Source organism: Oikopleura dioica, chromosome PAR (genome assembly GCF_907165135.1).
Source record: "Oikopleura dioica chromosome PAR, OKI2018_I68_1.0, whole genome shotgun sequence".
NCBI classification, from domain to species: Eukaryota; Metazoa; Chordata; class Appendicularia; order Copelata; family Oikopleuridae; genus Oikopleura; species Oikopleura dioica.
The window spans coordinates 3,139,277-3,153,053 of record NC_137293.1 but is presented as its reverse complement, the minus strand read 5'-3'; the positions used below and the strand labels follow the sequence as shown (position 1 = coordinate 3,153,053).

General features: G+C 38.1%; 1 protein-coding gene across 1 annotated transcript; it reads left to right on the top strand.

Annotated features, from left to right (window-relative positions):
* LOC145701244 (galactose-3-O-sulfotransferase 2-like) lies at nucleotides 1–1,070 on the top strand. The gene is given in 2 exon segments (XM_081778468.1): nucleotides 1–607; nucleotides 719–1,070. Coding segments are annotated over 2 exon segments (912 nt in total). The 5' UTR covers nucleotides 1–47.
* Nucleotides 1,071–13,777: the final 12,707 nt, after the last annotated feature.

Here is a 13,777-nt window from a genome sequence, read left to right as displayed (position 1 = left end):
CTCTTTAAAAAACGCGAACAAGACAACAACAAGGAAACGTCCAACAAATGTCCGCTCCAATCGCAGCGGTTTCTCCCCAATTTCAATTTCCAACTTGCGAGAACGGGCCAAGCAGACATGTTGCTTTTCTCAAAACTCACAAAACTGGAAGCTCGACAATGTCGAATATCATGTTGAGATTCGCGGACACTCACAATTTGACTGTTGGACTTCCTTTGGAGGGAAAATGGGAACTTGGCGGATACCCTGCTTTTATTGACCACCATTTGATAGGAGCGGTTTTCAGATCAATTTGAAAAATAAAGAATTTCTCTTGTCAACATCCTCTTATTAAAACCGCCAAAGACCCGCAACTGACCTCCTACGACGTCTTGGGCCACCACTTCCGCTATAACAAGCAAAAACTCGACGAATTCATGCCCGCGGACACCAAATACGTCACCATCATTCGCTCCCCAGTCGACAACGTCGAGTCCGTTTTCGGGTTTTTCCAGGATCAAATGCCTTTCGAAGAGTGGCTCGGGGACGTGACGACGACAGAACGATTGAAGACTTTTTACGCTGACCCAGCGAAGTATTTCAAAAGAGATACTGATTGGTACTTCAGGTAAGAAATGACATCCTAGGATAAATTAATTGTTTACGATTTTGGTCCAGACAATCTCGATTCTCGTTATTCTGTCTCATTTAATCCTTCTCTTCTCAAACGCTTGTTTAGATCCAAAAACCACATGTTTTTCGACATCGGTTACGACGTGAACCGGGCGGAGGACGAGGCGTACGTAGACCAGGCCATCGCAGAAATGGACGAGAATTTTACTCTGATTCTTTTGACGGACTTCTTTGACGAGTCGCTGATTCTGATGAAGCACTTGCTTTGCTGGGACTGGGACGACATCGTCTACATCAAATTCAAGATGAGAACGGAAGAGGCGAAAGCAGAAATGAACCCGGAACTGGCAAAGAAAATTTTGGAGTGGAACCACGCAGATCATAAATTGTACGATTATTTCAATACTACGTTTTGGAAACGAGTAGGAACGGGATCGAGAATTGAAGGAAAAACATGATACTCACGAAAAAAGAGACTAATTTCATGAATTTAATAAAATGTCGATCCTGATTTTCAGAAGCCTTTGGCGTCGACAAAATGAACTCAGAATTGGAAGCTTTCCGAGCTGAGCAAAAAGCCGCCGAAACCGAATGTATTCAGTCCTACGAGCCGTTCAAGAAAAAACCCTGGATTTTGGGCGCGAAGTTGCGACCGCACCCGACCGACAAGTGCAAGCATCTCGCCTGGTCAGAAACCGTCTACGGCGAGTTCTTGAGGGACAAAATGTACAAATCGATTCCGAACCTGGTTTCGCCGACGGAAGAACAAAAAGCGGCTTCTCTTGCCTATTTCGAGCAAATTGCCGGCGCCGCGTTGCAAAGCAGTTGAAAAAATAGAAACATTGAAATTGAAAATTTACTGCAAAAAAAAAAGATATTTTATTTAATCAATTTTTACCTTTTAAACTTGTCAAACAGTTCAAACCATTTTTGTCGCAAATACCAATATACATATTATTATACAGAAAAAAAAGTTGGTTATTCACTACTCAAACTTTGAGTCTCAAAGGCTGCAGTAATTAATGGGAGAGACAAAAGCAATTGGATATTCAACTGAATAAGGTGCACGATCGTTGGTTATATTTTCAGTCCGGACTTGGTGGCCCCCAAAATCTGAAAAATGAGATAAACACAACTGGTCCCGTCAATCCTTTAGCGCTTACCTAAAGTTATTAGTTGAATAGGTCTTGCATCTTCATTTGTCTCGCCAGGTAAAACATAGATTGAATCTTTGAGTAGTAACGTCGTCGTCTTCATTATTGCCTGAGATTGTTTTTATATACTTGATCAAGATAATAATTTACCATGTTAAGGTGGCCGAGATGAAACCAACGATTGTCCATAAGCCGCCAAATATCATTCAATAGTGGACCATTCCACTCTTTTCCTCCGGTCGTCAATAGAACCCCTGAAGAAAGCCCAACAGTAGTAACATATTCTAGCTTTCTTAACCTTTGTTAAATTAATGTCAATAGTAAGGGAAAACCTCGGATGCGAAGAAAGATAAACCCAGCCGTCATCCATTAATGTTTCTGTGGCTCCTTCTGAATACGAGCCTCCAACGACAGTTGCTCGTCCTTGATAAAGCCCTAATCCCCCATTCCAATGCTCACTATTTGTTCTCGAGATCGGGTTAACGGTAATTCCGTCGAACTGTTCGCAATCTTTTTCTCTTGTATCTGTATATTTAACAGAGGCATAACCAAAACAAATAATTGCTAAAAATAATTTTCGAATCATTCGTTCCGAATGGAAAGCAAATAAACAAGAAATTGAGCGTCACTGATTTACTACCTTGCTGACCATTATTTATGGGTAATACGGAATGTCCACTTCGGTAATCTTCAAGGAGTTTAACTTGTAATTCGGTAAATTCACATCCATCTAACCGTGCAATCTTAAGAAGTTTTTTAATAAGAAGCTCTTATTAAGAACTATTATTGAATCAATAGTTTATTTATAGTTTGGCGCAATCTTGGTCGAAGAAACATGACTACAACGCCTTCTAACTATACTTAAGTATACTAAAGATGTATGTATGAATTACTTTGCGTTCATTAAAATGGCCTCCGAAAATGTGGAATTGATCATGAACATAAGCGTGTTTTGAGAGAACAGTGTAGTCGCCGAGTGTGCGCGTAGAATCAGACGGAGCTTTGATCGACAAAGTACGATTTGATCCATCATGCAATAAAACGTAATGCTTTAATAAGTCGCCATAGGTTGGTCGGATAATGTTGATCTGACTTTCCTTTTCTTTTGAATAAATGAAATTTTTGATTTCAGTCTCTCGATCAAACTTGAAAACACGGATTCTATTGTCGACCCTATTCAAGAGTCCTTCAACATGAGCAGTTATTCTGTGACCCATATTTCGTTTATCCCGACACCAATGTCGACACCAGGATTCTTTTAAGCATTTTCTTTTGGTGCATTGTTTTTGAATAAAATCGGCATCTACCTCACTTTTCCATCTGTTTTCCGAAATTTCCGCTGTATGTTTTTGAGAGAATTGATCAGTGTGCAATTTCAATTCAAATTCAGATAAGTCTGATGTGTTGAAATGAAGAATCGAGTTTTTGAAATAATCAGAATAGAATAAAGTTGAGCCATTAATAAGTCTTTCCAATCCAAAGAACTTCTTGCCGTCGAAAAACTGCAGCTCAAGAATCTTTTTGCTCTCTAAGACATCCTCTTTCTTTGAATTAAGCTCTGCTTTGAAACTCTCTGTTCCATTAACATCTATCTCAAAAGTAGCGATATGTTTTTGCTCGGCTAAAGATGAGAAATAATTATCAGGAACGATTGTTACTGGATAAGGTGGAAATTTTAAACTTGGAAGCCGTGGAAATTGACGTTGGCGGAAAGCATTTTTGGAAAACGCAGGAAAGACATCGTCATGAAAAGCAAAATGAGGATTGCTTGTGACGTGAATTTTTTCATCGGCTCGTTTTTGAACGAAATCAAGCTCAACAAAGTCGAAATCGAATACTATTTCGAACGTAGCATCGAAAACATAGCTCTGGATAAATATTTTTTCATTGTTGATGATTCCATTGCCGAAATACTCGCATTCATCGTTGTTGATTCCTCTTAGGTCAGTGTAGAGAAAGTCATTCTGAGCGAACAACCAGGAGAAACATACTGATTTTTCTTCGTATTTGACGAGTGAGCCTATCCACTCGCTTCCCAGAGTGATGAATTTTCCTTCCGCTTCGAGCAATAAAGAATATTGAGTGTTTGATAAGACAATGCTACGAGTAACTAGAACAAGAAGAAGCCTTTTTACGTCCATCAACGGGACAACGTGCACAGGGTCTAAATCTCGAAATCTTGCCGGCAAAGCGATTTCGTTCTTTTTCCATCCTTTCTCCATTTCTTCGTTTTTCCTGATTCTATTCAATGCAATCGTTGTCGATAGTTTGATGTAGTTTTCGCCAAGCCTGACACTCATCAAGTAAAATACTCCCTTGAAGCTGATGGAAGACGTTTTCGCGTTAAAATGGTTGCTGGCGATAAAACCCTGTGCTTCTTCAAAACGATTCAAATTGTAGTCTGTTGCGTAATAGTAGCACTTGTCTGATCTTCCGGTAGGGGAGCTTAAACAGGTCAAAAATGACTTTCAACATTTCGTTTTGTCTCTTTTTGACCTTTTTCAGATAACAACGACGGGAAACACCTGCTTGTCATTTTCTTTTCTCCGAATAACGATGTGATGAGTTCCGATAGACGCGCCGAAATGGAAGACGAAGAAGCCTCTAGAATAACGCAATGAAGTAAAAATAAGAAATTTTAAAAGCTTACATTCCTTGCCGTCGATTTGGGATGAACACAGGAGACTCTATTTCATGTTCGTTGAATTTCATCAGATTTCCAAGAGCATCGACCAAGTAATGAACTCCATTGAGAAAAGTTGCACCGGTCGACTAAAAATTTATTAAATGATCGCGAATTCTTCACTCACATAGGCATAAAATGAGCGAGGGGTCCTCAACGTTTGTCCTGCAATTTCATTATTTGTGAAATCGTAAAGACCGAGCGGGTATTTTTTCAATTCAGTCGATTGACGATGATCCCATCGAGCAGTTATCCACTGGATATTAACGTCGTCCACAGTTTGCTCCATTTCAGATGATGTTGTCTGAATCAAAAATGTCTCTCTCAAAGTTGACTCTGTAGAAGTTGACTGTGGTGTTGTCGACTGTGTTGTTGTTGATTGTGTTGTTGTCGACTCTGTTGTTGCTGACGGTGTTGTTGTTGACTGTTTTGCAGTCGACTGGGTTGATGCAAAATGAGTTGAAGAGGATGTGGTTGATACTAACAAGTCTTGAAGTTGATTTCCCGACGTTTCATCGAGATCAAAAACAGGAATAAATTTCTGCGGCATATCAACTTTCTCGCAATCATAAAAAGGACAGGGACATCCTGCTGGACAATATTTCTGAAACGGGCAAACCTCTCCAGCTGAATCAAAAGACCGAGTGAGCTCGAAGCAGATTTTTTCACATGGAGACATTGGGTTAGTCCTCGTTGTCTCCAAAACAAGCGTTGTAGAACATAAATGACGGCATATTTTTTGGTCATAGAATTTTTTCTTCTGGCAGCGGAGGAGATTTACTTGGTTTTCTTCTTCGGAGAAAGTTTGAACTTTTGTTTGTTGCTGGGGTATTTTTGAAATGGGATTAGGAATGATGAATTTTTTTGTTTCGTAGCATTGCTTCATTAGGTGCCCACAGTAGTCCATGTTTTCAAGAGTCACGCATTTTTTGTAGTTACGATGACATGTCGTAGTCAGAAAAGTTGTAACGACGCGTGATTTTTGTAGAGAGTCGTAGCCCGCTAGAAAGCATCAAAAGAAGTTGATGGCCATAAACTTACCTATAAGCATGATTGTTATCCAGAAAAGAGAACCGAGCGTAAGATAGGTTCGCTGTTGTTTGTCAGTAGCAAAACCGTGCTTAGCCAGAGTCATTCTATCGCGAATCACAGTCTTCATTGTTGCCTTCTTAAAATCGTGCTTTTGGGTGTGAATGCTGCGGGTCGTAAGCACCTCCTCGGTAAATAAATATACCTTTCCATCTTTCTTTTTCAGAACGCCAACACAGTCGCAATCCATGCACTGAAGAATTCATTTACGGTAATTTTGGAAAAAAAGTCGATAGGTACCCGAACTCTTGTCGATCTCAGTTGTAGGATTTGCCTTCCAAACTCATCCTCTACAAAATCTAGCATTCTCAAGAAAAAGTATTTTCGGAATGATTTTGAGTTGGTTAAAATCTCAAGCGGATTCTTCAAGACGGAAATTTCTCAGCAGAAGTAACATTTTAACGCTGTCAGTTTTATCCGCTTTGAGTTCGGCAAAGTACAATAATGCTTATTCGGCTTATTACTGAAAAGAGGAACGAGAGCATAACTTCCGTTACCGATGTGTTACGTCATCTGGAAATCGTCGGAAACGGTTTTCAGAATCAAAGAAAAGAAAACTAAAAGCTGATCTGACTCATAATTTCTGTTGCTCTCGTCTGTCTCGCGTTTAAAATTCATGAAAAGGTGTAAAAGTTACGAGAGCTACTCTCATTGTGCGCCAGCTGCAGTATAAAAGCAATATTGTCTTGATTAACGATGCAATGCCGCAGCTTCCAAGGTCGACACGGACGCATGCTTCGCTAGAATGGTGACGCTGTTTGAGATTATAAATTTTAACCGGCAGCAATATATAATATCAGCATTTGGAAAAGCTTGTAAGTGAGAAAGTTTAATTATTTTAGATGCCCTGATTCGTGTTTCGTAATGCAGCGACATTGAAAAGGGGGATTTTAGAGCAACTTTTCATTTGTTTGATTCAGCAACAGAAAACAGTTTTATTCAACCCTTTTTCTCGAGAATCCTTAGCCAGCAACACTGTGTGGTTGGAGTTCACTAAATCCGGAAATCCGCATGCTCACCGCATTCTTCTGAACAATCAACAAAACTTAAGTTTCAGCTTGAGCAACAACAAGCGATTATTTGTGCTGCTCACAACTGTTACTGTTCCTCACAACAAACACGAATTACTTCTAGCCACGAATAGCTACGGACGAAATTTATTTATTTGCCGCACTTGTTTTCTCAAGAACACAAAATGAACAAAAACATATTCATCGTCGTAGGCCTCCTCATTATAATAATTTCGAGGGTCTTCTTCTTATCCGTTTTCTTGTCGAAAATATCTGAGGTCTTGCTCGATGAAGTTTTAGAAAGAGCGGAAAATGTAATGATGGATTGGTTGTTATGGAGAAAATGTGTCGTGGATGAATAAACGCGCAACGAGGTAGAATTTGAATTATGGTTCGGCGGATGTTGAGCCGTGCTTTCAAATGCAAAATGCGTCCCAAATACGTCGTGAACGTCACTCGAGTTTAGATTAGGGAGCAGAGGCCAGTTCTTTCTAAAAGATAGTCCGAAGAGTGGATTTCCTTCTCTCTTCTTTACTGTACTCTTTCTTTAATCGAAAAGACCTAAATCCTTGATAGAAAAGGCTTCTTCTTAAGAGCCAAAACAGGCTCAAAAACTAATTACTAGGAAACTTAAGTCATCTTGTAATCTCCATTCGTTCAATAATTGTTTCCTTGTAGCTCCTCTTTATTAGTGCTACTATTCTATTATTACTAAAGGGCAATTCTTCTTGGGTCGTCTTTCCCCCTCTTTTGTCTTTTAAAAAGTACTAAGATAATCTTGTTTCTTCCATAATTTGAAGAAAGAAAAAAGCTGGCTAGAGAATTTTGAGACGAAAAAAAAACGGAAAGTTGTTGAACTGGGCACTTGATTCCGTGCAAGAGCGTGACAAAGTTTAATGGAGACGAAGACAAGGCTGCTTCTCAATTCTCAATTCCAAGGCAAGGCGGAAGATTCACTCTTTCTTTAAAAATCAGAGCATCAGGATCAAAACCGCAAAGGTGACAGCAAAATGCGGCTTAGTGCAAATCCCTTCCACACAAAATCCGTAACTTCTCGTCACCAAAATGTTTGAGGATTCATGATTTTGAGAAACTCGGTAACGGGCAGTGAATCTCTCCACTCAGAAGTCTCGCTAGAATCGGAAGATGAAAGCTTAGTTGGAATCGAGAAAAATGAAACATCTTGGGTGTGTATTTTGCTCACTACAGGAATCAGTTCTTTCTAAAAATGATGAAAAAAAAATTTTTTTTTATTAAATTATTTTGTTAAAAAATAATTAAAAAATGTTAATTGAAGAAAAATGCGGTGTTTCTTTAATCAAAAGCCGCAAACGGCTTTTCTTGTTGATTTTTTTCTTCGAAAGAAGCTTCTTTTTATCTAAAGACTTAACTTTTTTTTAGTCTTTAAATTCTTCTTATCAGTAATTTTTTAATAAGGGCGGAAAACAAGCTTCAGATTTTTATCCATTTCTAAGCCCTTAAAATGGGGCTGATAAGGAACTGAGAAAGGGTTTTTCTTATCAACCTGTGGCGTAATCGGACTTGGAATCGTCGTTCAGGTGCCAGGGAGCGGGGGTTCACTTAACCGTGCATCGTACATCCCATTAAACGGACATACAGAGACGGTGAAATCGATTGCGGCGAGGAGTTAATTAAACTTGACTCGCCTCGTTTAATCTTGGTCAGATTATTGACCAGCTTTCCTGAAGTTTCTAATTGAGCATTAAAAGGTGTTGTTTCGCCACCCTGTTGATTTAAAAATGATCTCATCGTTGACCCAAAATTTTAATTACAGTAGCCTTCACCAAAAATTAAGAGAAAAGTTAACTACGCTAATCCTTCCTTTTGCCCTTCCTTATTCTCAAGAATTATTCTCCAGAAAGAAGAAAAAGGATCTTTCTCTCTCGAAAACCGAATCGTGCACTACTCGGGGCACAATTTTAAAAGTGATAAGGGATTGAAAACGAGCCGATAAGTGAGCTCCTTTCAAGGCGTTAAGGAAGATCCCATCGTTCGGCTGGAGTACTCGTGCACATCCTTCCTGGTTACTGGCATCGGAGCTCTTCTCGCTCTTATGGGTTTCTTGCGCCTCTTCTACAGGTCGGACACGTGCCTTTGATAATTCTTTAACCTCAGCGCAAGTATTTGCTACGCGCGGCTGGAATCTTCTCATGGCCGAAAAACTCACTTTCCGACGAGAAAACAGCGATCTAACTAAGTTAATTAAAATGTTTCATAATTAAAAAATTTCAAAATAAACAACTGTAAATACGAAATATAACTTCTCTCGTGAAAAAATGATTATTAAAATTATTAATTATTTTTTTAAATTAGTGATTTTTGTATAATAATTAATTATAAGTATAATAAATAAATAATTATTAAAATTATTAATTATTTTTTTTTTTGAAATTAATAATTTTAATAATTATTTAAGGGATCCCCCCCTGATTTCGCCAACTTTGACCTCTATCTACTTTTTTTTGAGCTTACTTAGGAAGCTGGTTTTAGGCGCATTAGAAAGCCCGCTTTAAAAGGAGCAAATTCTGGTAGAATCAGCTTGCCAGCATAACATTCGCTGATGCATTACAGGCCGTCAAAGTGATTAAAGTTGGCGAAAATGGCTATTTTTGACCATTTTCAAATCGTATATACTTTTTTGGGGCTCTTTAATCACCAATATTCTTGCTTCTATAGATAGCTCAGAGCCTAAACTTAATATTCTGGTAGAACCAGCATAATTGGATGACTGAAAAAAATTTCCTAGTTGTAGAACTTTTTGGAGCCATTTTTGGCATTTTTTGGTGGTTAAATGCTCTCTAGCGCCAACAAATGGCCGAAGATTCTAGTGCGGATATCATATTCGTTATCAGCACATTCTAAGCTTTCGATCAACCCCTAACTTGTCCTCTTTTGATAACGATAAAAATTGAAAAAAATCGCGATTTTCACGCTAAGTACAAATTACATGCATTTTCCCAAACTTTGGAGGCCAAAATTTTTGGGATGCATTTATGAAGAGGGGTACTTTAATATCGCATTGAATACTGTGAAATACTTCGGGATCATACTGTATAATCGATTCTAGCACTATAATTTCCATGATAAAGAGGCCCGAACCACAAACATTAAAAATATTATACCGATTTTCTTCGAGCTCATCGTTTTCTTCCAGGAGCCACAATAAACATTTTGTCAAATTGAGGCGATAATTCAAAACTTTCCTTTTTTACGTGAGCAGCAAATTTTGAAATCTAATAAAGCTCGCTAGAAAACTGGCTAGACTACCCAAAAGAGGGTTGTGTTTGTGGCTTAACTTTTATTACGGGGGAAGAGATTAGCTAAAATATTTTATCAAGGAAACGAAACTTTTTCTCCAAAAAGTGGAAAATTTGATTGACTGCTCTTTTTGAATAAGCCTTTTTCAAGAATAATAGAAAGTCAAGTAATGGTCGCAAATGCTTCTAATTGCCATTTTCTTGGGCTCAAATCAAGTTTGCAATGCGCGAAAAATCTGGCTCATATTTTGCAAGCACGTTCAAACAAATGCTCGGAATGCTGTTAGCGCCACGTTTTTGGAGATAATTTTCGACTAAAACTCCAAAAAGGACATAAGGTTATCCGGACACAGCTTTATCGCGCATTTTTTGCTGTCCGAAAAAGGTTAGAGCAGGAGACAAAAAAAGCTAAGAAGCAAGAAAATGCCACAAGGAGATTGCGCCGCGTTGGATTTGGTCTTGATTGGAATGCTGGAATTCTTGCCCGCCAAATACGGCGAATTTTTAACCCTTGACTGCGGCGTCTTCACATTGGCGTTTGCGGAATCAGAATGGTTACTTTTGCGCAAGACACTTGACGTTTCTATCTTGAGGCCTAAATATGCGAAGGATTCGGGCTTGCGTCTTGCGATTTAAGGGTCTACCACCGTGAATAAAATAATTTCCGCAAATTTTTTTCCTTGCTTTCTTTTTTGGAAGAATTCGAACTCTTTCATCTGAAACTCAAATTTCAAAGTTTTCGAAAGAAACCTGCCCCTTTTCTTTTTCATTTTCGGATTTAGTAAAAACATGATTCTCGAATCCGGCGATCGCGCGTGTCAACTGGGACAACTGCCGCTGATACCGAACGTGTACTATCACTGGCGCACGTTCCTTATCGCTCTGGCTATTCGTTTTTTATCATTCCGAGCGTTCATTATTTTGTTGCTCAGACATGGTTATCCCCGAAAATTATGCTAAAATGAACGAGTGTATGATTTTGAAAGATTTTAGAGTCACGTGTTCCCAAGCGAAAAACTTGACTCATTTCCGGTTTCTGACTTGCCTCTTTTGTTTAATAAAAACACACTCATTCAATTAAAAAAGAAGGCGCAGTTGCAATTAACAACATCAAAAACAAACACTTTCGTTTCAAAACTTTCGCCCTGTTTCAAAACCACTACAACTTGTGATCCGTCAATCAAACGGGAAAAAAGTGCTCTGTTAGGAATTGTTTGTTATTTCGTTAATTGGTAAAAACTGCTTATAAAAGTTGTTTTTGAAAGAACGAGCTTTTTTCAAGCGATTTCGAATCGGCTTACTCTTGTCGAGGGTCGGATGTGTTCTAGGGAATCCTTTGAGATACGTCTAAACCCTCCAAACACACTCTTATCGGGAGCCATAAGGTTGCACCCTGAGTAGAACACAGTAGATAACTTCAGTTTTCCCGTAACAGAGCTTCACTAACAATGATATTTTTTGCTTATTAACAAAAGAACGGAAGATTCATGCTGAATATTTGTTTCTTGTAAATGGATCATTTTATTCAATCAAAAAACTCTTTGAATCAAAACAAAAAAAGCAGTCATTTCATGAGATAAATATAGAAAAAGTATCGCGATTTTAAATTTGATAACAACCGATGAGATTAAAATAAAAATGAGCGTATTCATTTTACAATAAGAAATTAATCATCTTTTCTGTAAAAATACAGTGAAAATTTTCTATATGAAACATTCAGAAACGCTGTTGAGTCATTTTATGATATTTTCACGAAAAATCTCTCAATTTATTTCCTCAACTGATGGCAGCAGAGAGCGAAAAATCGATAATGTGAACATCTTGCCATAAACAGCTGTAGTGTACCGGTAGGCAACATCTGCTGATCTCAACTGATAAGCGAATTCGAACCATTTTTGGCTTCTAAAAATGCATTTGAAGAAGAGTAAAAAAAGAACGCTGGAGAAGTGGTATCCCAATTGAATATTATCAAGAGGGGGAAAAGGAAGCAGATCGAGGAAGTGCTTTCTCGTTCCTTGAAACAACAGCTCCCGCTGCCGTAAAACTCCGCTGGCGACAATTAGCGCCCGATTTCCGGATTCGAAAAAGGAGAAAGCTTCGGCAGGTTGAGGCAACGGGGTTTTATATATGTTGAGAAATGATCGAGCTCAAGTAATGCGGAAGGAACAAACAAGCGGAAAATAATTAGAACGAGTTCGATTAACTACAATTTGTTTTTACTATTGCGACTCAATGACTCATTCGTTTATGGAGAAAATATAAATTTCGTATCTTCATAAATACGAATAAATATACCGTTTTTTCGAGATAATGAGTAATTCTATAGAAACTTTTTACATGTTCGAAAATCCGAAAATGAGGCGTGCGAGAGGTCAGAATTGAGCGCGAAATTCAAAATTTTCCATCAAAAAAGTAGGCAAGATGCATATCTATTTACCGCTTGGTCGCAACAGATGCTCAGCGCATATAACAGCCATTTTTTGTTGAAACGCAAAATTAGAATGATACGAAAACAATTCGCTTAATATTTTTGATGAAGCGTTCATTCATTAATTGTTCATAAAATGGCTTTCTTGTGCAAATGAGCTTTCTAATTTTATGTTGTTAGGAAAACTTTTTGTCAATAAATGATATTCTGATCTCATGAATTCGTTCAATAAAAAAATCCTCCCGTCTGGGGTTAAAACAGTCTTCGCGCGAAACACATATTTACGGGCTTAAGCATCATCCCTAAAGATCATCCCTTGAGCTCTAAAGTGACGGGGAAAGCCCTCAAACGTTTAATCAGGTCAAAACGAACGTCGACAGAATTCGAAAAGTTCATCCAAAAACTTCAATCTTCCATGAACTTTTCAATCCAATCAAACTCAGCTCAACTCGACTCGACTCAAAATAATTTCGACAAGGTATTGAGGGAGAAAGTTAAGTTGAAGCTCACGTTTTATTATTGTCAAGTACTCGTTTGAACATTGTTGATATCAAAAAGTACTTGAGAATTCGAAGTATGCTAGTTCTATTTTTAATAATTCCCGAGTAAAAGAAATAGTACCAGGGTCCGTTTTTTTGCGGGAAAGCGTTAAACAGGATTTCGTTTCTTGTTGATGATCACATAATATTATCATTATTGAGTTTTGCAACTAAGACTTTGTTTTTCGAAAAATACGGGTCTTGTCGATTTTTGGACGCGGATTAAGTAACTGCAGACTTTTTAATTGATTATAGCGGCCTACTAACGACTGACCTGGTATTTTTATGTAAACCTGCTTGGTTAAAATTATGCTGAAAACGGAATCTGCATAATCCAAAATTATAATAACCTTGTTACGGTTCTTTTTCATTTCAAATAAAATGAACAATTAGACCCTCAAAATTGTCGTTGCAAGCTTAGTTTCTAAAGCAAATTTCATCAACTGGAGACTGCAAGAGATATAAACAATGCTACAGTCCTGCTACAGTATGACTTCCTATTATAAATATGTCAAAATTATAAAATTCATCTATTTTTTAAATTCAAATTCTGAATTTTTGTTCGAAAATTCACCAAAAAGATCCGAAAATAAAAATTTCTCTGAACAAGATTTCAAGATATATTCGATTTTAATTAAAAAAAGAGGTGAAAATCGTCTATTTTATTCCTGCTCCTCATTTTCGCAATAAAATGATAGCGTCATTAATGTAGAAATGAGAAGAAAGCGGCTCCATCAATTCTTGTCTCGAAAGAATAATATCAATTGAACTGCATCTAAATATTGATAATTTACTTTGTTCAAGTAATTACGAGCGCAATTCTTCTCGACGAATAACGATCGTCCATGCCATCCTCTTTCTTTGCCGATTCATCGATTTTGCTCGACGCTAGACCGCGCGGTGGCGCTTTTGTGGCGCCCCTGAGCCGCCATGAGCGTTCGCGCACCGCGCCCAGCTTTCCTCGCCCTGCTCGATCCCTCGAAG